The 24055-nt window shown below is 41.0% G+C and overlaps 1 protein-coding gene across 1 annotated transcript in view; it reads left to right on the top strand.

Moving 5' to 3' along the window:
• patj (PATJ crumbs cell polarity complex component) overlaps nt 1–24055 on the top strand; it is a 188088-nt gene that overhangs the window by 147869 nt on the left and 16164 nt on the right. Inside the window, exons 30-36 of the mRNA XM_037770302.1 lie at nt 10126–10136; nt 16157–16241; nt 18117–18209; nt 20277–20375; nt 21136–21201; nt 22266–22350; nt 23711–23817. Coding sequence (XP_037626230.1) covers nt 10126–10136; nt 16157–16241; nt 18117–18209; nt 20277–20375; nt 21136–21201; nt 22266–22350; nt 23711–23817 — 546 coding nt within the window. The remainder of the gene's footprint in view (nt 1–10125; nt 10137–16156; nt 16242–18116; nt 18210–20276; nt 20376–21135; nt 21202–22265; nt 22351–23710; nt 23818–24055) is intronic.

The following is a 24055-nucleotide window of genomic DNA, read 5'->3' as shown; positions in this document are numbered from 1 at the left end:
ATAACAACACATCATAACAACACGTAAGAACACATCATAACAACACCATAACGACACAGCATCATAACAACACAGCATCATAACAATACATCATAACAACACATCATAACAACACAGAATCATAACACATAACAACACAGCATCATAACAACACATCATAACAACACATAACAACACAGCATCATAACAACACATATCACATAGCTTCATAACAACAAATAACAAACACAGCATCATAACAACACATCATAACAACACATAACACATAGGCTTCATAACAACACTTAACAATACAGCACCAGTGCTATTCTAAAGTGTATTGGTTGTCATTCTATCATGAAGGGAGGGGGTGAAGTTTGACCCTGAGTCACCATGCTCCTTTTATTTTGTTTTTCACGTTTTTCTCAATGGTAAAATCTGAAATGAAGAGGGAGAAAATCTGTAATCTTCTGACATCTGATCTAAGACATCTGATCTAATCAGCTTGAACATACCTTGGAAATCATCAAGAGTCTTAAAATCAGTTTTCTGCAACATTTTGGAATATTAAGCGCCTATTTATATACTACTATTTGGCAGCCAAATAGTAGTGGCCGATATCTCTATCTTTTCATAACATATAAACCTACAGCTGTGCCAGATGTGTTGCTTTTATCGCAAAAATTGCAGTTGTTACGCTTAACAGTCCCCCCTTACTCAGGTGAATAGACAAGCAGACGCGAGCGCTGTCCGCCTCACAGCATGGAAACAGCTTCTGGGATCCACTGTATTCTGTCGGTACAACTATATTTTATTAAGATATATCTTATCTATAGGCTACATAGTCTACAGACTATCAGACTAGGCACGCAAAGTGCATTATTGACATTCTGTCAGTGATGTGTCGGTGTTTTGATCCTGTGCTCTGCACAGAGCTGACACCTGTCCCCGGGGGACCGCCGGTACAATAACCTTATATTTTGATGTTAATAAAATGTACCAGAATTCACGAATATGTAGGATATCACTACTGACATCCCTGTAATCTTACGGTGCAACATCTGCTGTATTAGCCAGGGTTTACTTATATAGAGCGGGGAAGTGAGATCTGATCACGAGTGGCCACTGGAGTGTGGGGATGCATTCTAATGCCAGGTCTGAACAGGGCCTAAGTTCCTTGCAGGGGGCGCCCTGGTAGCTCACAGAGTAGAGTGTGTACCACTGAGTCCTTACCGCAGCAGGTTCTAGTCAGGCCCAGGGCCCTTTGCTGCATGTCATTCCCTCTCTCCCCTGCCTTTCCTGTCTGTCTCTCTCTATCAGATAAAGCAGAAATGGCCCAAAATATAATCTTTAAAAGATCCTTGCAGGCGAGAATTCACACTCGGCTGGAACAGCAGTGAGATTATGTCTCAGGCTGTAACGTGTCGCTGAGCTCTCACTGGAGCGTCTGTAGGAACTGATTTGATGCACTCAGACTTCTCCACCCTGAGAGCATTTAGCTCGAGTCTGGTCTGACTCATACAGAACAGACAGGGACACTGTGCTGCAGACAACAGCCGTCCTGAAACTTCAAAGTCCAAATTAAAACCTGTCTGTCTGATCTGAGGGAAGCAGCGGAGACTCGGCGTCAAACAGTCACAAAGATCTCAGTTTTTAAGACACAGCTGGATTTGGACTTGAATGAAAGACAACAAGAGTAGAAGGTCCTTCGCTTTCATAACGTGTCTTTTGAAACGAGAGAGGAGCTTGAGGACGGGCATTCTCTGGCAACAGATTAAACTCTGCTGGCCCTCCTCCTCCTTCTCCTCCTCCTCCTCCTCCAGCTCCAGGAATGAGCTTTCTGCAGCAGGGATTGATTTGCAGCTTTGAAGCGAGCAGGTGTGGTGTATTTCACCGCGGTCTCATTAAGACCAGAGCCTTGAATGTCGGGACCGGTTCAGCCTCTGTCAGACAGGATTTAAACTGCAGGCCGGCCTGGACTCTGCTGCCGAGAGGACAATCACACTCCAGTTTATTCCATCTTTTTATCTGCTGAGTTTATCCATGTTGTCATTCACGGGAGTCAAATCTGCTGCTCTAACTGATACAGTGCAAAATAAGGGTGGTAACAGTGAATGGCATTACAGATTACCAAAAGAAAAGAAAGAATGAAACACACAGATAAAGAGTAAGATAGCTCCAGGTGAATGTGTTCTGACTTCAATCAGCTGTGTGTGTGAAGCACGGATTGTTAATGTACATGTTTGAAGTATGGGAGCAAGCTAACGTTAGCTACTGGAATAGGCTATTTGCTATCAGCCTACGAACTAATGTTTCAAGCTGAATCACGTTTCGGCTTCAATCATATAAATCTGGCAGCAGTACTCTCTCTCTCTATTTCTCTCGTATATACACGTCTGAGTTGATTTATGTTGATTGAAGCCAGCAATCTTCAACTGAAACATACAGTTAGCTTGTAGGTTAAACATTCTAGTAGCTAACGTAGGGTGACCATATTTTCAAACAATTAAACCAGGAACCTTAAATGTACCGCACATTCATGCACGTGCGTGAACGTGCGCGTTCATGCACGCTAATATACACACGCTAATATGCACGCGCCATAGGCGTTTCATCAGGATGGCTAACGTGGTGCATTTGACCACGGAGTTCGATCAGAAGAAGGCATTATTATAGGTGGGTGCATTAGAGGCTGTGACAATCATGACTCATCACATTCACTACTTTCACCCGCTTTAATCACAGACTATCCCCCTCATGACACACTGACAGTTTGGGAGTCCTGTAGAGAGTGTCCCTCAGAGGAAACGTATTGTTGTCTGGGACTACGTACATTATTTTTCAATTTTAGTTTTGAACCCGAACAATCTCTATCTCATCATGTTGCTCGGCACAGCGCTCAGCCTATTATAATTAAAATTGTGGCGCTCAGACGACATTTTGTCCAGGATGGAGATACCAGGTGAAAGATGAACGGCCGGTCCTGAGGGAGTTATCAGAGGAGCAAAGATGCCTGTTGATGCTCAGAAGGAACTGTAGAGAATAATTAATCAAACGACACGTTTCATGTGCACATAAGCACGGAGGCTTCTGTGGTTCAAAACTACACTAAATGTAACCAGCAGATATCTGTTGTGTCCGAGCATAATTGTGGCTTGACCACGCGCAGGCATCACTCTTTATAGAGAACTGCAGCGGTGCTCTGTGCCGGCTCTCTTATCTCATGCGCACAAATTAATTAGTGAGTGGAACATGATAAACGTCTATGTAAATATAATATTGTTATTTTAATTGTAGTTGAAACCGGGACAATTTGTTAGTGACTGTTGAAAACCAGGACATTTGAGTGTTTTACAGATATTTTTCGGGACTCGGGACCACGTCAGCTTGAAACCAGGACGTCTGTCACCGTAAACTAACGTGAGCTTGCAAGTATCCCGAATGGGACAGCTAGCTAGCTGTCTTTGTCCACCCTTTATCTGTCCACTTCTTTCACTAGCAGTTTTTCTTCTTGTAAATGTCCCGCAGGAGCAGGATGTGACATCATCTCAAAGAGGAATCTAGTTGTAGTGTTGTAAATAGTGACCCTGAAAGGATCCCCAGTCTTTGCAAAATATTATAGTCGTGACTAAAAACTATGTCTTTAGAGATGAGAGGTGTCAGACTTCAGTCTTTTCAAAGTCTCCTATTGTATGGGTAGGCATTACACTTCCCGAGGATATCATTATCCCTGATGTCCATCCAAAAATAAACTGCCATAATCCACTTAGAAATCACAGAAAAAAAACACACTTCAGAACTTGCCTGAGCATCATCATGTTTTTGAGTTTTTGCTGTAGATATTCCTGAACTCTATTTCCTCTTGTGCCACCCTCAAGAACAAACTTAACATATTTAGCTCTACTACTGATAAGAGTGTAAGACGAGATTAATCACCAGGATGTTATCTACCTGTAATGAACTCTGCAGCCTCTGTAAGCTGAATATTTAAACATCTGCATCCTCACTCTGACACATGGAGATGGATGAGTGTGTCAGTCAAGAATTGAAACTCCATGAGGACCTCCGTCACACTGACTGATGTTTGTTGTTGTGTTCGGGCTCATGAGACGCCTGCATGTCACAAACACGCGACATAAATCACCACCCGCGACAAGTCATTACGTCTGTTACTGTGCCGTAAGCGTCGGCAGGTTACGAGCGGCACCGCTGATGTCTGTCACATCTGACAGCTGCTGTGATGTCGAGTTTGACAGCGATGGAAACGTCCGCTGGGTCACAAACCTACAGAACGGGACCATAGTGTTGACGGTTTGCTGAATGCATTTAATCTAAAAACATCACTCAAACTTGTTGACAAGCTTGTGTCCTGAACGCCCGGCAGCTGTTTGAATTGTACAAAAGCACAGATGAAACAACATCCCAGACTCAACTGGCCTTTGAATACAAATGTGTCATAGTTTTGGGTGTAGACACTAGACTTTAAACATTCTTACAGCAGAGTCCAAAGGAAATTCAAGTCTTACAACTGTTCTGTCAGCAACATGAAAACCCTCCCTGTGCTTTGTTTAGAACATGTACAGACTTTTCAGCCTCATTTGAAACTTGATGTAAAACACAGTGAAGTGTTGTTGTGGTGTAATACCAGGGACACGTAAAATAGAAGCAAATAAAAGTTCATTTTATTTATACAGTGATGAAGAAGTAGGCTATTAAGATCTCCTCTTAAAGTAAAAGTATTAATGCCACCGTGTGAAAATACTCTGTTACGTAAGTAAGAGCCCTGCATTTGAAATCTTAAATAAAAGTAAAAATCAAAATATACTGAAAGTACTAAAAGTAAGTACTCATTATACAGAATGGCCCATTTCAGAATATTATATATAAAATCTTGATGCATTAATGTGTTCATCGCGTTAATGTAAGGTGGAGCTCATTTTAATTACTTCTATTATAATTAAGGCTGTCATCGATTCAAATATTTAATCACGATTAATCACTATGTCCATAGTTAATCGCAATTAATCACAAATTAATCACACGACAGTTTTTATCTGTTCAAAATGTACCTTAAAGGGAGATTTGTCAAGTATTTAATACTCTGATCAACATTGGGATGGACAAATGTGCTTGCTTTATGCAAATTTATGTATATAGTTATCATTGGAAATCAATTAACAACACAAACAATGACAGATATTGTCCAGAAACCCTCAAAGGTACTGCATTTAGCATAAAACATATGCTCAAATCATAACATTGCAAACTGCAGCCCAACAGGCAACAACAGAGTACAATATTTCCTTCTGAGATGTTGTGGAGCAAGAAGTAGCCTAAAAAGTAGCAGAAAATAGAAATAAGCAAGTAAAGTACAAGTACCCTCAAAGCTGTACTTAAGTACAGTACTTAAGTAAATGTACTTGGTTAAATATCACCACTGTAAATTAATCATGTCTATTAGTAAGTGTTCAAATGTATGCAGACGATGTGGTCATATACTTCTAAGGCTAATAGATTAGTTCGCATCCAAATGTTCACCAGACCAATCTGAGTGGTCATGAGATGATTCATGGGAGAGGAAAGAAGAAAAACAAGTATCTGATACGTAACTGTGTAGTACTTGTGACTATTCTATAATCTTTGTTTTTTGTTAAATATTGAATAACTGAAACCTGTTTGAGCCTCAAACAGCTATTGAAATGAAACCACGTGAGAAATGTAGAGGGGAAAATGTCTCATTAGTTGAACTGCTAACAACTCAGAGACATCTGACATAACAAGGAGACACAACTACACACTGCTTTATTGTAATAAATAGTTCAAACCCTAAACATGTTGGAAACCATAGAATTTAATCTTTATCAATGTATTGTATTTTATCATTTTATCATAGTGATTTATGTAAAATCTTAATCTCCAAAGTAACTATAGCTGTAAAATAATGTAGTGAAGTAAAAAGTACAATATTTTCCTCTGAGATGTAGTGGAGTAGAAGTAGAAGAAAATAGGAATACTCAGTAGGGTATTAATACACTTATGTATTTGAGTAAATGTACTTTCCACCACTAATTTTTTACTGTATTAAACCAGACGATGATCTTTCTGTGGGTCTAAACAGAACCATAAAACAGTTTAATAACAACTGTAGTCACTATTAGCTGATATTGTAGTATAAATTCAGATATTTTGACACAAAACAAATGAAATATGTTGTCAGTGAATATTTTACGTTTTTGAGATTAGTCAGAACAGTTTCCTCATTATGTTATTTACAAAATGGAATCAGGCATAACGTTTCCTTCAAAACATATTTATTTTGCAAATTATATAAATATAAATTTTCAGTGAGCGAAAACTAATTTCTGACACCTGTATGGTAACTCTTTATATTGTAAGTGTTTATTGATTTTTACTTCAGCAGAGTAGTTTTGTTGAGGTCAATGCTCAACACAAGTTTGCTTCTTTAAACCTTTAGCCGACCTGCAGGTCTGTTCAAACTGCAGATAAATGACATGTTGCATCAGTACAGTATATTGGACTGATGAACTCTGACTGACTGAAGTGGATCAGGAGGATTTTTATTCTGGTTATCGTGTGAGGTGGAGGTGATGGTGGTTTGATTAGATGTGAACAGAGATGATGTGGTTCTTCCCATGATTCCCTCTGAGTCCGATTTCTTCAGGAAACCTTTTGTGTTGGATCCCTCCCAGAGTTCACCAGACATTTCCTCCTGTTATGACAATGTCATGGTTTTTCTTTTCCCTGCCGGCTGCTCTGATTGAATCTGGTCGGCGTGTCGAGGGCAGGAGGACAACGCCGCTCTCGCCGTGTTCAGCCAGGTGACAAAATCTCGTTAAGTCGTGTCCACGGGCCGCCGCTGAATGATTTATCTCTGGATAAGTCGCCACGGCAATGAGCAATGGGATGTCGACGGGGGTGCAGGAACCTCAGCAGGAGGGCATCGCCATGGAAACAGAAACGGTTAACTGTCCACATGCCGGCCCGGTCCGTAACTCTGCACATCTAAATTACTGTGTGATAATACTGATGGGTGTGATTTTTATTGGTTTCAAAGCAATCAAATAATCATTGTAGTAAAGAATTATCTATATATAAAACACAGACTGCACACGTCAACATCAAGGCATGTTCCTCACATTATTAGACAGAAGATAAAGTCAGATGCACTGGCCATAGCAGAGCTGCATCCACACCATTTAAAATCATCATCATTCATCATTAGAAACTTTAATGAAATGTTGTTGTCTTCCAGCGGAGCTCAGGTCTCTTTTGGGGAGCTGAACTGCCCCAGCTCCCCCCTTAATTAAAATACTGGTTTTCATAATCCATTTAAAAGATCACAGTGTGTTGAATGTATTTGGCCAAAACTGCTTTTTGCCTACCATACACTAGGAGACTTTGAAAAGACTAAAATCTGACACCCTCAGAGTTTTTAGTCACAGACTATAATATTTTGCAAAGACTGGGGATGTTGCAGGGTCTACAACTAGATTCCTTTTGAGATGATGTCGCATCCTGCTCCTGGTGGAAATTTACAAGAAGAAAAACTGTTGAGAAAGAAGTCAAAATCCCAGATGAGTATGCTATAGCTAGTTAGCTATAGCATACTCATCTGGGATTTGTCCCAAATGGGGCAATGTTAGCTACTGTAATGTTTGCTATTAACCTACGAGCTAACTAGGTTTCAGCTGAAGATTGCTAACTTCAATCATATAAATCAACGTGTATATATGAGAGAAAGAGAGAGAGAGCAAGTACTGCAGCCAGATTTATAAGATCTTCAGCCGAAATGTACGGTTAGCTCGTGGGTTAATAGCTAAACGCCTCCTTCACAACAAGCTAGTATGACATGGTTGGTACCAATGGATTCCTTAGGGTTTCTCGTTTCATATGATGCCAGTATCTGCACTTTAAAACTGAGCCCGCTACAACCTAAGAATTGCAAGTTGGCCTTAATACGTTTAAGAAAGTAGTCGCGTTAAAACAAATTGCATTAATGCGTTATTATCGCATTATAATCGCGTTATTATTGCGTTATTATCGCGTTAAACTTTGACAGTTCTAATGAAATTGTCTTACTGTGCAAATCAAGAGAGGAACATTTGTAATCCGTTGAGAGGAAACAAGTAGTTGTTGATCACTTGTGGCCCCTACCGGCCGGTTAAGATTAACGTGAGTCAGCAGTCAATGGTATAAAACAATCAATAAAATATGTTGTCAATAAAATATGTTTTCAAAAGTGTGAATCACTGCATCAGAAGTCCTTGAGCATAGAGTTATAAATGAGCACAAAAAAATATCAGGCTGATGGGTCCAGTAGTATGCGAGGATTAGCCACGGACAGACACAAAGATACGCACGCACGCTCACACACAACCGAATGCATAATCTCCTGGTGGAAAATAATGATAGTGTTTGTAGCCAAGGTTTTTGTAGGAGCTGACAACTCCAGCTCCGAGCCATCAGCACTGTAGATCTTGGGAGGGAATTCTGTGTGCAAGCTGCGACACTGGACTTTAACCGTTCGGCACGTATACTGTACATGAACCGTTGATTTATACAACTCTAAGAACAGATAAATCATCAGGATGTTGTAGTAGCGAGGCCTCTCAGCTGAACATTTGAAGAGTGAATGTTAAAACTAATTCACCTGCTCAGGTGGATGATTGGCTCACAGTGTCTGTCTTGCATGACTGAAGCAGGAAGTGACAATTGACCCATAAATCTTGTTTCCTGTCGGCTCCACCTTCACCAAGGACACATTAACAGTAATTGGGAACGGGTCAGTAACTGGGCAAAGACAATAACTGGTAATGGAGGAGGAGGGGTGGAGATACTGAGGACCGGAACAGATGGAATGAGAAAAGGAAGACAAAGTTTAGAGGCAAAAATGGATATTTCTCTGTTTCACAGCCATTTAATTTAGTTTTGTTTGAGTTAATTAAATTAAAGGGGCATTCTACACATGAAGGGCTGTTAAACTCCTCACAGTTAGTCCTCCTCAGTCTGTGAAAACAGGTGTGGAGTTTGAAAGATGTGGCAGGGAGGCTCTGATGAAGGACACTATACAGGTGCATTATGGGAAATGTAAGATCCAGTGTCCCCCCTTAGGTCTTAAGCCCTGAACCCTCAGGGACTAGACTGACGTCACCAGGTAAATGGCTTGAGTGGGAGATGTTGCAAGGGCTTAAAATGGTATACATATGAATAGGACAGCACTTTTGCGGGAACATATCACGTTACCTTGACGACACCAATTGTGGGTTTTTCTTTTCCATTTTTACTGCCTGATTTGGACATCTGCAGGTTCTTGCCTTACGAGACGAGAGGTAGCCTAATTGTCAAATAATCAATTTACTTGTTCTTGTCAAAACAGCATCATTAAGCAAACTAGATTGATGAATAAACCAGGTGTGTAATATAGCCTCTGGCTTGCATTCTTCTGATTTCATGTGGGTTTTTTTATGTACCATGTTAAATCCTTAATGTTAATGTTTCTGTGTAAATGTATATGCCAGGCTGAACACCCATGTGCCGTCCTCTTTGTTTACCTCTTTTTCTTTAACAGCCTGAACGATACAAAAAGTGAAACTCTGACTCCTCGACTCCCTCGGGCTGAACATGCAGAGCGATCAACACATTCATTTCCTTTCACACGTCTTCACAGGAAGCTGTTGAGTATTTTAATAAAAGAAGGAGATGATAATGAATTCAAGTAGAAACATTCCTGATTACTGAAATCAGCTGAAGAGCCTCCACATCACTGACATATTGTGCTTTATCTGCAGTCTGATCAGGAAGGAAATTATGGCTGGAATTATGAATTGAATGTCATCAAAGAGAATTATTCTCAGCTGTTCTCCATCAAAAGTCCTAGTGATTATTAATATTATCTATTGTACTGTCAAAAGGTGCTCCAGTCCTCTCAGTCTGATTAAACTTATTGTATGTAAGCATCAATGATTAGATTCCTCATCTTCGATTTACATCACATCTACTATAAAACAGACATTAAAGGGATAAATGAATGATGAAGAAAGAAGAGTTCACTAAGAGAAGCAGACACAAAAGCAGCCGGTCTGCAGCTTATTCAATGTCCCCTTCCCATTCCGCTCTCTTTTTCAGAGGGGTTTGGGGTGAGGGACAGGGGATGTTCAGGGGTAGATCAATAGTCAAGAGTAGATGTCACATAGAAGTAATGTACTGTAAATAAAAAAATAATTAATTAATTAATTAATTAATTAATTAATCAATCAAAATAAATTGTGAAAGTGTATAAGAGCTTAGAACATAATGATAAAAAGTATATGATGGTCCATCCTCATGCTCTATTATGTATCATAAATTGTTGCAAGCAATTTTGAGGTTGATACCATTTGTTATACAGATTTGGTGCTAAATTTAATCAGTTTTTACCACTCGAGAATTGATAAAAAATGACCAATAATCCCTACAAATACACGTTAAGACACCAAGACCTTGAGGAACACCATAGAAAGAGACATGCTGTGATTTGGTATCAATAACTTTTGACATTTGGAGATTTCTGCAGGAAATGCATTTTTCTGTGATTGGATGGCGAGCACTTCTGTTCTGGAAACTGCTCAGAAAGCTCCTTATTGTCAATCTAGCTAGGAAAGCCATCCATCCTCTGAATGCTCTAAGTCTCTAGTTTGATCCAACCATCCTCTGAATGCTCTAAGTGTCTAGTTTTATCCATCCATCCTCTGAATGCTCTAGGTCTCTAGTTTTATCCATCCATCCTCTGAATGCTCTAGGTCTCTAGTTTGATCCATCCATCCTCTGAATGCTCTAGGTCTCTAGTTTTATCCATCCATCCTCTGAATGCTCTAGGTCTCTAGTCTGATCCATCCATCCTCTGAATGCTCTAGGTTTCTAGTTTGTGGCTGTAAAGTTTCATGAGGCTGTGATCATCATAGAGGTCACCACAGCTCATTTTATACAGTAATGTAAAAATTTAAAAAATGGTCTCACTACGATGAAATGTTTCCTATGGGGACTAACATCATCACACATGAATACAGTTTGGCTCAGTGGATCCACAAGAGTCTCAGCTTTACAGTCATATCTAATTTCTGCAATTCCAGGACTGTTTAGGGACCCCAGTACGCTGAAATATGAAAATACATATTTTTTAGAATACGCGAAAATAACACATTTATACTGCATTCAAAAAACTGCATGGTTTTCCCCCCAAACTGCATGTGATTATCCCTTAATATTCAGTGACCCTGAACACCTCCTCCAACAGCATGACTTCCTGCCAGCAAAAAAAACAGATAAAAACCTTGTTTTATTAAATATGTACAGGCTGAACTTCCTCTTTGAGAAGAAAAATCACAGAAAGATATTTAAATTTTTTGGGAGGGGGGTCATTTTTCACCCTCAGTGTTCTTCGCTCCTCTAGTCAGGGATCAACACTGCACTCACTCTTTTGTTGGTTTATTAGCTACAGAAAAATAAGATATCACAGTCCCGTCCTCACTGTTTGATTGACAGGTGATCTCTGTGAAGTGGAGTCGAGAAGCACTAATGATGGAGTCTAAATAATGAACCAGAATGAGACTCTGAGACAAAACCTTCATCTCGGTCCTCTCTGATGTTAATCCTGGAGCTCCACAGATGGCTCCATTTAGTGCCGAAGCCTCAAATCAAACGCTCCGGCTTCAGACGGCTCCACCGCGACGGGCTTGAAGTGTCCTGATGGTGGATTCATACCATATGGCGTCATGTAGCAGATGCCCTCTGTGCCAGACTCCAGGTATCATCTCCCTCATCGCCTCCTCCTTCATGTCCGTCAGCATACTTCGGGGACGCGTTGTTGGTTTTCTGCTCCATTACCCAGAAGACTTGTCGTTGTTGGTGGTGGTGGTGTAGAGATGCAGATTTGATAATTCCTCCCTCAGCTGAGCCCGGCGGAGCTGCTGTTTAGTGTGAGTTTAGATTACAATGATGTTCCCATCAGGAACATTTAGTGAGTCACCAGCTGCTGGAGGAGGAGAGGAAGTCTAATCAGCAGCCGTCTTTGTCTCCTCAGTCCACATCACCGCTCAGGCTTCATGAACTTTGACAGATGAAATTGCTCAGTAGACACAGATGATGATGTAAAGGTCAGAATCCCGATATCAGCCCAGTAATGGTCCGACCCAGCAGACATGAGGCTGTCAGGACGAACATGAGCGCCTGGCGTTGCTGTTTTGTCCCGTGTAGTGAGTCATAGAGGAAGACAACGGACACAGCGTCCCGACAGAATGAGTGTTTCAATGTTTGGACATCTCTCCCTGAATTTTCTCTCATACTGTTTCCTATCATCTTTTTTATTCCACACATTGTTCTTGGGGCCTACATTACCCACAATACAACTGGACAGGGGTTGTGTGTTAGATTGTGATGTGTTATGCTAGCTAGTAGCTAATGTAGCTGGAGCCTCTAGCAAAGAGTATAGAAGCAAAGAGACAAAACTCCGGTGCTTTTTTAACAGCCGCTAGATGGTGTTGCGGTCGCGCTGCCGCCATTTTGGACACCAATGAGGCCATAGCCATGGATGTATAAAGAGACGTCTGTAAATCAGAGGATCAGTTTTTTTTTAAGGTAAATCAACTTCCCAGTAGGAACACTTAAACAGCCCTCATTTAAATCATTATGTCCTAAAAGTAGTAAAACTCACTAACAGCTGAATCCAGATTTGTTTTCCTCGGCATAATGAACGTGCATCAGACCCACGGGACTGCACCGTCCTGCACCGCCCTGCACGCTCATATGATATATCCGGTTCTTTTTATTGTTCAACACATGCCATTTCGTTAATGACATTAAATATGACAATAGAATAGAAATAATGTCGTTTTACTTTTGTATGCACTTTGTAGGCGGACGTTTTACTGACGTTCGGTAGTCGCTTTCAGTCCAAAATGGCGGAAGCATAGCTCTGCTGCTGGGCGCTGATGTTGCAATGGAATGACCGATTGACTTTCACTTCTTAGCAATATACAGTAGGCCTACCTTCTTTGGTGAGATTGTGGTGTGTTATGCTAGCTAGCAGCTAATGTAGCCTCGAGACGCTAGCCTGCTGCAGAGATGAGCAGCGGGCTACAGAGTCAGCTCACTTCTTTCTAACTCCACACCTCCAGAATGTTTTCATCTTCAAACTTGTAGCTTTAAGACCCAACCAATGCTTACTCAAGTGACATCACTTGAGGACATTTATCAGACTTCAAACAGCTCCCCCTGGAGACACTAAAGGCTTTATACTACTTTTAAAACATGTGCAGTAGAACTCTCCAATACCTGGAGACACACTGATGGTGTACAAAATCACCAGAGTTCAACTTTAAGATATTGAGGTTACAAATGAAGTATCCACATTAGATTCATTTAAAGGGACTCCCTGTAAGAACCAGAAATGTCTTATTAACAGCGACACCTGTGGCCGTTAAGTCAACGACAGTCATCGTCCTGTTGTCGCGCATGTGCTCGCTCTACATAGACATGAACAAGCATCGGTCAAAACAGCGACACACGCGAGAATCACTGAACGTGATTGACAGGCAATGTTGATTAACGTTAGCATCATTAGCTAGCTAAACCACAATATCACTATATATTTCACATGCTTGGCAGTAATGTTAGTGTGGTAACTTTGGCTATTAAAGACTGCTCATACACCTTACTGTCCTCAGAGTAACTTTATCGAAGCTTGCAAAAACCGTAAACATATGGAGAGGATTACTGCTCACGTCTGTAGAGGAGATTTCCGGTTACATACAAAGCCCAAGGTAAACTTCCTCTTAAACAGCATCCCTTTCTTAACAGCTCCCCTAGCGGGTGTCTGACTATATTACCATCATCTCCTTTAGCCTTAACTCACTTTTACACATTTATATAATGTGAGCATACAGCAGTTAACTTGGCAAACGAAGGTCCCTCCATCAATCGAAGGCCTGGCCGATGTTGATCCTAGTGTTAACTTTTCCTGCCTCAGCCTCCTGACCTTGGGCAGAAGGCACAGGGGAGACACCGTAGTTTTGGTCTCCTGGGCCGTTATAACGTTACTCGCTCCAGAGTTAACCCCTGCTGTCACTTCACTCAGCAGCAGGGAAACAAGACACATTTCTGCACAAACTGCAACGTCCACCATACATTCACTTGATATTCTTGGAGCTAAACTAATTATCTTCTGCTCTGCTGCTAACTGATTTTCGCACACGCTTGCCGCTGCTGTCTCTCTCTTGCTTCACCACTCACTTCCCACGTGACGTTGGTCACATTCCTGTTTTGCAAGACGGACTTTGTTTTTTTTTTGTGCTTCCATGGAGTCTGAGTTGTGATGGGGGGTGGTCGTCTGTTGGCATTAGCGGACTCTATTTCTAACTGAACGTTAGCTACGGCTAAGGCACTCGCAAGTGCGCATGACATTAAAAGCAGTCTACAGTACGGTGACCAGATGTCCGGGTTTGTCCGGGACTGTCCCAGGTTCAAGCTGACGTGTCCCGAGTCCCAACAAATATCTGTAAAACACTAAAATGTCCCGGGTTTTCAACAGTTACTAACAAATTGTCCCAGTTTTAACTACAATTAAAATAATAACAATATTATACTTACATAGACGTTTATCATGTTGCACTCATTAATTCATTTGTGTGCATGAGATAAATATACAGAGAGCCAGCACAGCGCACTGCTGCAGTCTCTATAGAGAGTGATGTTGTGCACTGTCAAGCCACAATTACGCACGGACACAACAGATATCCGCTGGTTACATTTAGTGTAGTTTTGAACCACAGAACCCTCCGTGCGTATGTGCACATCAAACGTGTCGTTTTGATTAATTATTCTCTACAGTTCCTTCTGAGCATCAACAGGCATTTTGCTCCACTTATAACTCCCTCAGGGACCGTCCGTTTCTGTCAGTCTTTCACCTAGTGTCTCCATCCTGACTAAAATGTCGTCTGAGCTCCACAATTTTAAATATAATAGGCTGAGGCTTGTGGCGAGCAACATGATGAGATAGAGATTGTTCGGGTTCAAAACTAAAGTTGAAAAAATAATGTACGTAGTCCCAGACAACAATACGTTTCCTCTGAGGGACACGCTCTACAGGACTCCCAAACTGTCAGTGTCACTGTCAATGCACCCCTCTATAAAAATGCCTTCTTTCTGATCCCACTCTGTGCTCAAATGTGCACGTGCGTGTGCATGAACGTGCATGAACATGCGGTACACTTAAGGGTCCCAGTTTAGGGGTTTGAAAATATGGTCACAATTAATGGTCTACAGGCTGATAGAGGAAACCCAGAAAGTCTTGGAAGGTCTCATTTTTAAGTTAAGGTACAACCTGTTCACACATTGGCAATAAAAAACAATTTATAACGGCTAAAAGTTACATACAGTTCCTTTAACACACATGTTTGTGTGACTTACAAGAGGTGCTCCAACCTTCATAAAAACAAAGCTGGATGTCAAAGTGGACCAGGATGTAACCCATGGATGTAACCCAGGTCTCCATCTGTGTGTAGCTCTGCTGCAGTCGTGTTAGTGCAGCTGCACTGCAGTGCTGCTGCAGGCTGCAGCTCCTCTGCAGCTCTGTGACTGATCTGCTCTCACAGGGACAGATACTGTAATGAAACACCGAGCAGACATGTGTTCATACTGGAGAGGGGTCTCAGGTGGTGAAGCTCTGCATTAATAATAAACTCCATCAGTTCCCCACTGAAGAGGAAATGTGCTTTTGTTGTTTCTGTCCTGTTTTCATGTTGCAGCCAAAACTGACTGATGTCCCTCTGTCTCTCTCTGTCTCTCTGCCTGTTCCTCTCTGTCTCTCTCTGTCTCTCTCTGTCTCTCTCTCTGCCTGTCTGTCTCTCTCTGTCTCTCTCTCTGCCTGTCTCTCTCTGTCTCTCTCTCTCTGCCTGTCCTTCTCTGTCTCTCTCTCTGCCTGTCCTTTTCTGTCTCTCTCTCTGCCTGTCCCACTCTGTCTCTCTCTCTGCCTGTCCTTCTCTGTCTCTCTCTCTGCCTGTCCTTTTCTGTCTCTCTCTCTGCCTGTCCCTCTCTGTCTCTCTCTCTGCCTGTCCCTCTATGTCTCTCTCTCTGCCTGTCCCTCTCTGTCTCTCTCTCTGCCTGTCTCTCTCTCTCTCTGTAGAAATGAGGATGCTATAAACCAGATGGCCGTCGCCCCCTGCTCCACTCCCCCTCCTCCCCCTGTCCTCAGCCCTGTCAGCCCAGAGGTAACAACACACACACTCACACGCACACACACAGATCCATGCCCACATACTTTTGTCTCTGTGTGACACCGGAGAACATAAATGAAGACATCAGAAACATTAAAGTGCATACAAACCTGCTGTCAGTCATGAGTATTTGATTTCCCCATGGGGGTCCTGATGATGCTCTGATGATGCAGAATGAGTGAGTTACCTGTCAGTCTGTTAGTCAGTGTGATCAAGAACCAGTCCAGAACTTATAGACAACAACGAACTGAAGTCCAGGTGCCAAACTTCAAAAAGTCTTGTTTTGGAATTCTAACCTGAAACTCCGATATGATATCGGAGTTACGCGGATTAGCACAGGTATCATATGGCACAGCCAATAGGAACGCTCTCTCTCTCTGAAATGACCTGTGATTGGTTAAAGTCTCCCGTCACGGGCTAGATTTTCTAAAGCCTGAAAACAGAGCCATGAGGAGGAGCAGAAGTCTAGTTATCTCTCAGAACAATTAAATTACAATATACTGAAAGGTTATTATGGAATTTTTACCCAATGATGCCAAAAAGTGTTGCCTACTGCCTACCTTTAAGTCAACGACAGTCATTGTCCTGTTGTTCATGTGCACACCTATGCTCGCACTACATAAATGCGAGCGAGAATCGGTCAACACAGTAGGCGACACACACAAGACTGAACGTGATTGACAGGCATCATGTTGATTAACGTTAGCAACATTAGCAGCTAAAACCACAGTATCACTATATATTTCACATGCTTGGAAACTTAACTTTTCCTGCCTCAGCCTCCCGACCGTGGTCAGACGGCAGTAGTTTTGGTCTCCTGGGCCGGAGTCGATAAACGTTACTCGCTCCGGAGTTAGCCCCTGCCGTCACTTCACTCAGCAGCAGGGAAACAAGACACGGGAAACATCTGCTGGTCTGGAGGAGCTGCAGCATTTATTTCTGAACAAACTGCAACTTCCACTGAACATTGACTTGATATTCTCAGAGCTAAACGAACTCTCTTCTGCTCTGCTGCTCTCTCTCTCTTCCTTCATTACTCACTTCCCACATGCACACACACTCCCACGACACCAGTTTTCCCCCGATGTCGGTCACATTCCGCTTTTGCAAGACAGGCTTCACTAGATATAACTTTTTTTTTTTGTGCTTCCGTGGAGTTTGTGTTTGAGTGTGAGTTGTGGTGGGGGCTGGTCATTTGTTGCCGTTAGCGGACTCCATTTCTAAAAGAACGTTTAGGTTACACAGTGGAGCTGAAAATAAAGGCACCTGCGAACGCGCATGACGTCACATCCATTGGATTTTCCCGGAAAAAACAGCCCAGTTTCTTCACATTAAAAGCAGTCTACAGGCTGATAGAGGAAACCCAGAACCTGTTCACACATTGGCAATAAAAAATGATTAAAACGTGTTTATAAGTGTAAAAAACTTACATACCATCCTTTTAAGGTTGTGAACACAAAGACAACTACACATTGTTGGTTTCAAATGGGATACAAACTCTGGCCTCCTGGGTGAAAATCCTGTGACCTCCACCCCTTATGGAGTTTCACACTGTCTATACTACAGCGCCTGACATCCACTTCTGCTCCTGTCATAATTACTATGGTTGCTGTCCTCTTCTTTTATACCTTATTTCAGTGATCGACCATGTGAATAGATGATAAAACCTACTATTGGGTGTAGTAGGGCCCTACTGACCTGATAACAGTCTAATCGGCTGTCAAACTTGTCATTTGATTTCACTCTCACTCTCCTTTTACTGACATACTAATTCCTGAGAGTCAGTCTGGATTATGGAGGTGGAGGGAGGAGAGAGGCACCTGTAGACTGACCTTTATACATGTATATTCTCTTCCTCTTCTGTGTCAGTCTGTCTCTCCAGCTGGTCTCAGTGTCTCCGTCCCCACAGACGGACCCCGCCCCCCTGACAGCCTGACGCTCCACCCGTCATCGGACACACTGGTCAGTCCAAATCTACTGCTCTCCACTCCAATATATTCACTTCCTGAATCCCATTCCTCACATTGATATCAAATGTGAATATTTGGATGGGTGCTCTTTCTCTCTCTCTTATCATCTCAGAAACAGTGACAGTGTTCCCCAAAGAAGATCATTGGCCAGACCAATATTCCCCCCAAAAGAAAATCCACATCTTCATTTCTTCTCGACTTTACTGCTGTGTTATTATTTACCTTGACTATACTATTTACCTGCGTCAGTGCTGCAGCAGCAGCAGCAGCAGCAGCAGCAGCAAAGCTTCAAGCAAACACAAAAAACAGAGAACATTTCTCTCCAGTCCTGACTGGATTTCACCGGCTCGCCGTTTGTTTAAGAACTTTGAGATTACTTTTAAAGCTTTCTGTCATTTGGCTTCATTATAAATATCTGATCTTTTAACCTGTTAGCCTTCGCTCAGATATGACAACCACATGTTGCTTAAGGTTCTTCAGTACAGGCTTAAGACAAATAATAAGGGTGATCAAACTCCACCTCAGTAGCAGAACAGCTGAGTTTGGGTCACATTTTCAAAACTTTTAAAAACCTGTAAAAAAAAACATACTGGCATTTTATAACTTTTTACTGCAATGATTTGATGTAGTTGTCTCTTTATTGTGTTTATTTGTTTCCCTGAAATTCTCATGTGCATGGTGCTTGAAGTTGAAAAGAAGAAGTGCCAGTACTCCTCTTATTCACATGTTGGCGTGTGCATCGGCCGGTATCAGCAATCTCTTGCGACTTATTCTTATTTATTCATTAGTTCTTTAAGCATGTTAAACTGTGTCAGTCATAATCAGCTGTGGTTTTATTGTTATATTATTATACTGGGCTATGCATCTTCTATAGTAGGCCTATAATACTACAATAATATTCACACTGGAACATTCTAGGATTAAGGTGGTGTGTTTAGTGTTAATAGTTAAAGTGCTATTTGTAGCCTATAGTCGGGTATCATTCAGGTTTTAGGAGCAGTGTCCCAGTCAGAATGCTCCTACATACTTTATTATGCAGCAGGAAAAAGAGACACATTCTCAATTTCTACAGTGAATAAAACATACTAGGAGATATTGGGTTTGGGGGTCCTCCCCCAAGAAAATTTTAAGGTTTTTGACTTAAAACTATGCAATTTAACATAATTTTGGACCATTATTATTACTAATTAAATGAATATTTTATTATTTACACATATCAAAGCCTTTGTCTGAACATTTAATTCTTCTGGAAATGTTTGCCCCTTAAAGAGCAGATTCAGAAAACCTTTAAATAATATTTAATTAATTATATTTGTTCACAAATAAAAAAAGTTATGACGAACAGTTCATTGATTATTTTACAAAAAGGACATGAACATTGTATTGATAAATTACAGCACCCTCGTTCTCACTGAATCTCCAAGATACAAGGAGTATTTACAAGAAATAGAGAAAAGTACCGGCAGCTTGTGAGAAGTGCTGCTACGCATGAAAAAGTCACGGTACGCCAAGGAGAAAAATGTAGTTGTAGAACTGTGTACCGGTGAGTACCGGCCCTCTTCGAGCACTGCATGTGCCCCTGTGAAGCACCTTGTAACTCTGGGTTTTGAAAGGTGAAATAAAGTTATTCACTCACTTATGGTTTAGGTTGACCTTTAACCCCTTACCCCTCTGTGTGTAGGGGCCAGTGGTGGAAGAAGTAATCAGATATTTTACTTAACTAATACCGCACTGTAAAAAGTACTCTGTTACAAGTAAAAATCCTGCATTGAACATTTTACTTAAGTATAAGTATGTAAGTATAATCAGGGAAATGTAGTTAAAGTATAAAAATGTCCCCTGTGACTGTTATACTATTATATATTATATCATTTGATTATTATTACTCATGCATTAATTAACTAATGGTTTCAGCTGTAGTTGTATAAACTGTTGGGTAGTTTAATTTATAACAAAACTTCTGTATACAGGTGTAACTAGAGAGGGATAAACTGGTATTTTCGGCCCACATTTCACAAGAATTTGAAACTTGTAAACTGATCTGTGGTCTGTTGAGCAGGACGAGACAAGCGATGAAGCCGAACAGAACAACAGGAACAGAAACAGAAACAGCAACAGCGCCCCCAAGAGTCTGAGAGAGAACGACACCTCCAAAAAGGTAACAAACGTCACTGACTCTCACTCATTCTGACACTCTGTCCGTGTCATACTGTGGAAGAAGTACGAAGAGCTTTTACTTCAGTAAAAGTAGAAATACCACAATTTAAAAATACTCTGTTACAAGTTCTTTAAAATTCAAAATTTTATTTAAATAAACCCACAAAAGTAGTATCAAGGAACTGTACTTAAAGGTTCCAAGTAAAAGTGCTCATTATGCAGCCAAAGTAGACTCTGTAGTTGTTGCATTATTAGATATTATACTCTTAGATTATTATTATTATTGATGCAGTAACATGTAAGATTTATTTAAATATTGTAGCTGGCAGCAATGGAGCTAATTATGTTCATTTTATAGGTCAGGTGGTTTCATTTACTGTATAACAATGCTTTGTATTTTATAGGATCATTATTTAAAAAAAAATCTTCATCTACAAAGTAACTAAAGGTATTAACTCAATTTAGTGGAGTAAAATGTGCAATATTTCTCTCTGAGATATAGTGTAGTAGAAATACAAGTAGCAGATAATGGAAATGTTCAAGTACAAGTATCTCAACATTATACTTAAGTACAGTACTTGATTGAATGGTCATAGTAAATAGACTTTATCCTCAGTGTTTTGTTCCAAATATTCACCTTGTGTGTGTGTGTGTGTGTGTGTGTGTGTGTGTGTGTGTGTGTGTGTGTGTGTGCGTGCGTGCGTGCGTGCGTGCGTGTGTGTGTGTGTGTGTGTGTGTGTGTGTGTGTGTATTTCCTGCAGAGGCTGAAAGTTGCAGAGTCTCCAGAAAATGAGCTTCAGGCTCCGAAGGCGTTGCTGGAGCAGCAGGTAACAACACAATAACTGTGTTTACGTTAGTAGACAGATAATCTGAGTTCACAGTTGTGAGCACAAATCTCTGTGGAATAATTCTAATCCTCACAGTGACGGTTTCACCTGATCCTGCTTGTCACCAGAGTTTTCTGTATTTGTATCTGGTTTCTGGTTGTACCTTTGTCAGCAAAGTCTGTTTTATTTAACCCCTGAAACCAACATGAGCGAATATGATTTAAAGAAGTTATTTTTATAAAAGGGTCACTATATCCTGACAGTAGTGCATGAGACAGGTAATCTGAAAAAAATCATGTGCCTCTGTCCGGTGCTCCTAATGGCATCTGCAAGATTTCACAGACTGGAGGAAAACAGCCAATCAGAGTCGAGCTGGAGCCTTGCCGTCTGAGCAGCTGTCAATCACTCGCAAACTCCGATCAAACGGTCAAACTAGGCAGCGCTGATCAAATATGAATAAATATTCTGTTACTGTAATGCCTATTTCTCGGCTCAAATGTTTTCAGTAACATCTTGTAGTGTACTGTTTAGCTGTAAAATTAGAAAGTTTGTGACCCGGCAGCCATGTTGAGATCTGTTGAGGAAATACCAAACACCGCACACCAGCCGGGCAAACTTTCTCATTTTACAGCTAAACAGTACACTACAAGATGATTCTGAGAACATCTGAGGAGAGAAATAGACATTACAGTAACAGAATATTGATTCATATTTGATCAGCGCTGTAAGTAAACATCCTGCTTTTTCATATCAATAAGCTAATTTCTTACATCAAATAATAATACTACTATTTAATGTTTCAATAGTTTTCTTTTCCTTCTTTAGTTGCAATTTTTTAACCTTCATCTGTTCTCTGTTGAGACTGATCTGTCTGCTGCTTCACTGAGCTAATCGATACATTTAATCTGATCTCCGCGCGTATGTGTGTGTGTGTGTGTGTGTGTGTGTGTGTGTGAGTGTACGTGTGTGTGTGTGTGTGTGTGTGTGTGTGTGTGTGTGTGCGTGCGTGCGTGCGTGCGTGCGTGCGTGCGTGCGTGCGTGCGTGCGTGCGTTCGTGCGTTCAGTCCTGCAGGTCTTCCAGCAGTTCCAGTAAACAGACAGCTGTATCTCCTCCTCTGATCAGCCCCGACCTGCAAACCGCCAACAGAGGTACACACATACACACACACACACACACACACACACAAACACACATTTGTACTTCTATACTTGTGAGGGTCCTCACTCTAAAGTTTCAGTTTGATTGACATCTGACAACACAGGTATCACACACGTTTGTAAGTATGTTGATTTCTTGTACACTGTAAAGTTCCGTGTGTACAGTATATACAGTGTAGTATACAGTTAATATGTAACATAGAATTTGGATTTAAATGTCTTATAATCTACTACCACAGGCATCTAATATTAAGTTTCATCTCATCAAATATTAAATCTTCAGGAAACATGATGGTAATTTTTTTTTTTAATCTGTACTAAAATTTCAATCACAGCATTAAATCAACAACTCTGTAATGGAGCTTTGGAGCTGTTGGCAAGGTTTATTATGTTTATTAGGTTTATTAGGTTTATTAGGCTGGGACACAGGTCTTCAGCTATGGGGTATGACACATGTGCAGTGTAACTGGAGCTGTGGTCGTGCGTTGCTATTGGCTCAATTTCAGCGAGTGCAGACTGCGCATGTGTTGTACCCCAATAATATGACGCAATGATGACTCGTGACATATCCACTTTTCACCCTCCTTGGTTGTTGGAAGGTCCTGGGCTAACAGTCTTTGCTAAGTTAGGCTAAACATATTCTGGAAACACAACAATCAATTGTCAATTGTCAATATATAAAGTCATTAAAAGTAGCTCCACATTTACCAGCTGCAACACTATTGCGATGAACACATTAATGCATCAATAATTAGAATCCAATAATAAATCTATATATCTATATAGATATATAGATATATTATTCTGAAATGGGACATTCTGCATAATGAGTACTTCTAATTTGGTACTTTAAAGGTACAGTGTGTAGGATTTGGGGCATCTAGTGGCGTGGTTGCAGATTGCAGTCGGTCGATATGAGTCGGTGTTGTTGATTGACTTGTTACCATGACGACTTATTAATACGAGCAGGAAAAAAACCCTTGGGAAGATGTTAGCTTACATATTTACCTACACAAACACAAATCTAAAGATGCTTCACAGGGAGATCCAGATAGATTTGGACTCGCTCACTTTTATTTCCTCTTTTTACAGCAGTAACCTGACATATGATATTCACAGGGGAACTTATAATGATGTTTTACAAAAACAACCAAAAACAGAGCAGCCTGTGGTAAAAGTTACACATACATACAGTGTATATACTTCCCTACATAACATACAGGTCCAAACATTGTGCCTCTGCAGTGAAAAACGGCAGAATATGGTTGAACATATCTTCTATTTAAAGGAGAGGTAATAAACTAATCCTTCTCATCCTCCTCCTCCTCCTCCTCCTCCTCCTCCTTCTCAGACCCATCATGCTGTGCGGTGGTTCCTGGTCAGGAGATGCTGTTGGAGATCTGTAAAGGTCGATCAGGACTCGGACTCAGTATAGTGGGAGGAAGAGACACACAGCTGGTAACACACACACACACACACACACACACACACACACACACACACAATGCTGGTGGTTTTTACTTTATTCACTTGTCCTTTTTTTATTGTTTTGTTTCTTCCTTCCTCTTTATTTTTTAAATGTATATAATAACTGAACATTCACCACACACCGTCTCTCACAAATAGTGTGATCACTGAGGATGCATGTTAATACCAGGTCTGAACAGGGCCTCAGTTATACTTCAAAATGTTGCTC

The sequence above is a fragment of the Sebastes umbrosus genome, chromosome 5 (genome assembly GCF_015220745.1).
Source record: "Sebastes umbrosus isolate fSebUmb1 chromosome 5, fSebUmb1.pri, whole genome shotgun sequence".
Taxonomy (NCBI): Eukaryota; Metazoa; Chordata; class Actinopteri; order Perciformes; family Sebastidae; genus Sebastes; species Sebastes umbrosus.
This window is presented reverse-complemented; position numbering and strand designations above follow the sequence as displayed.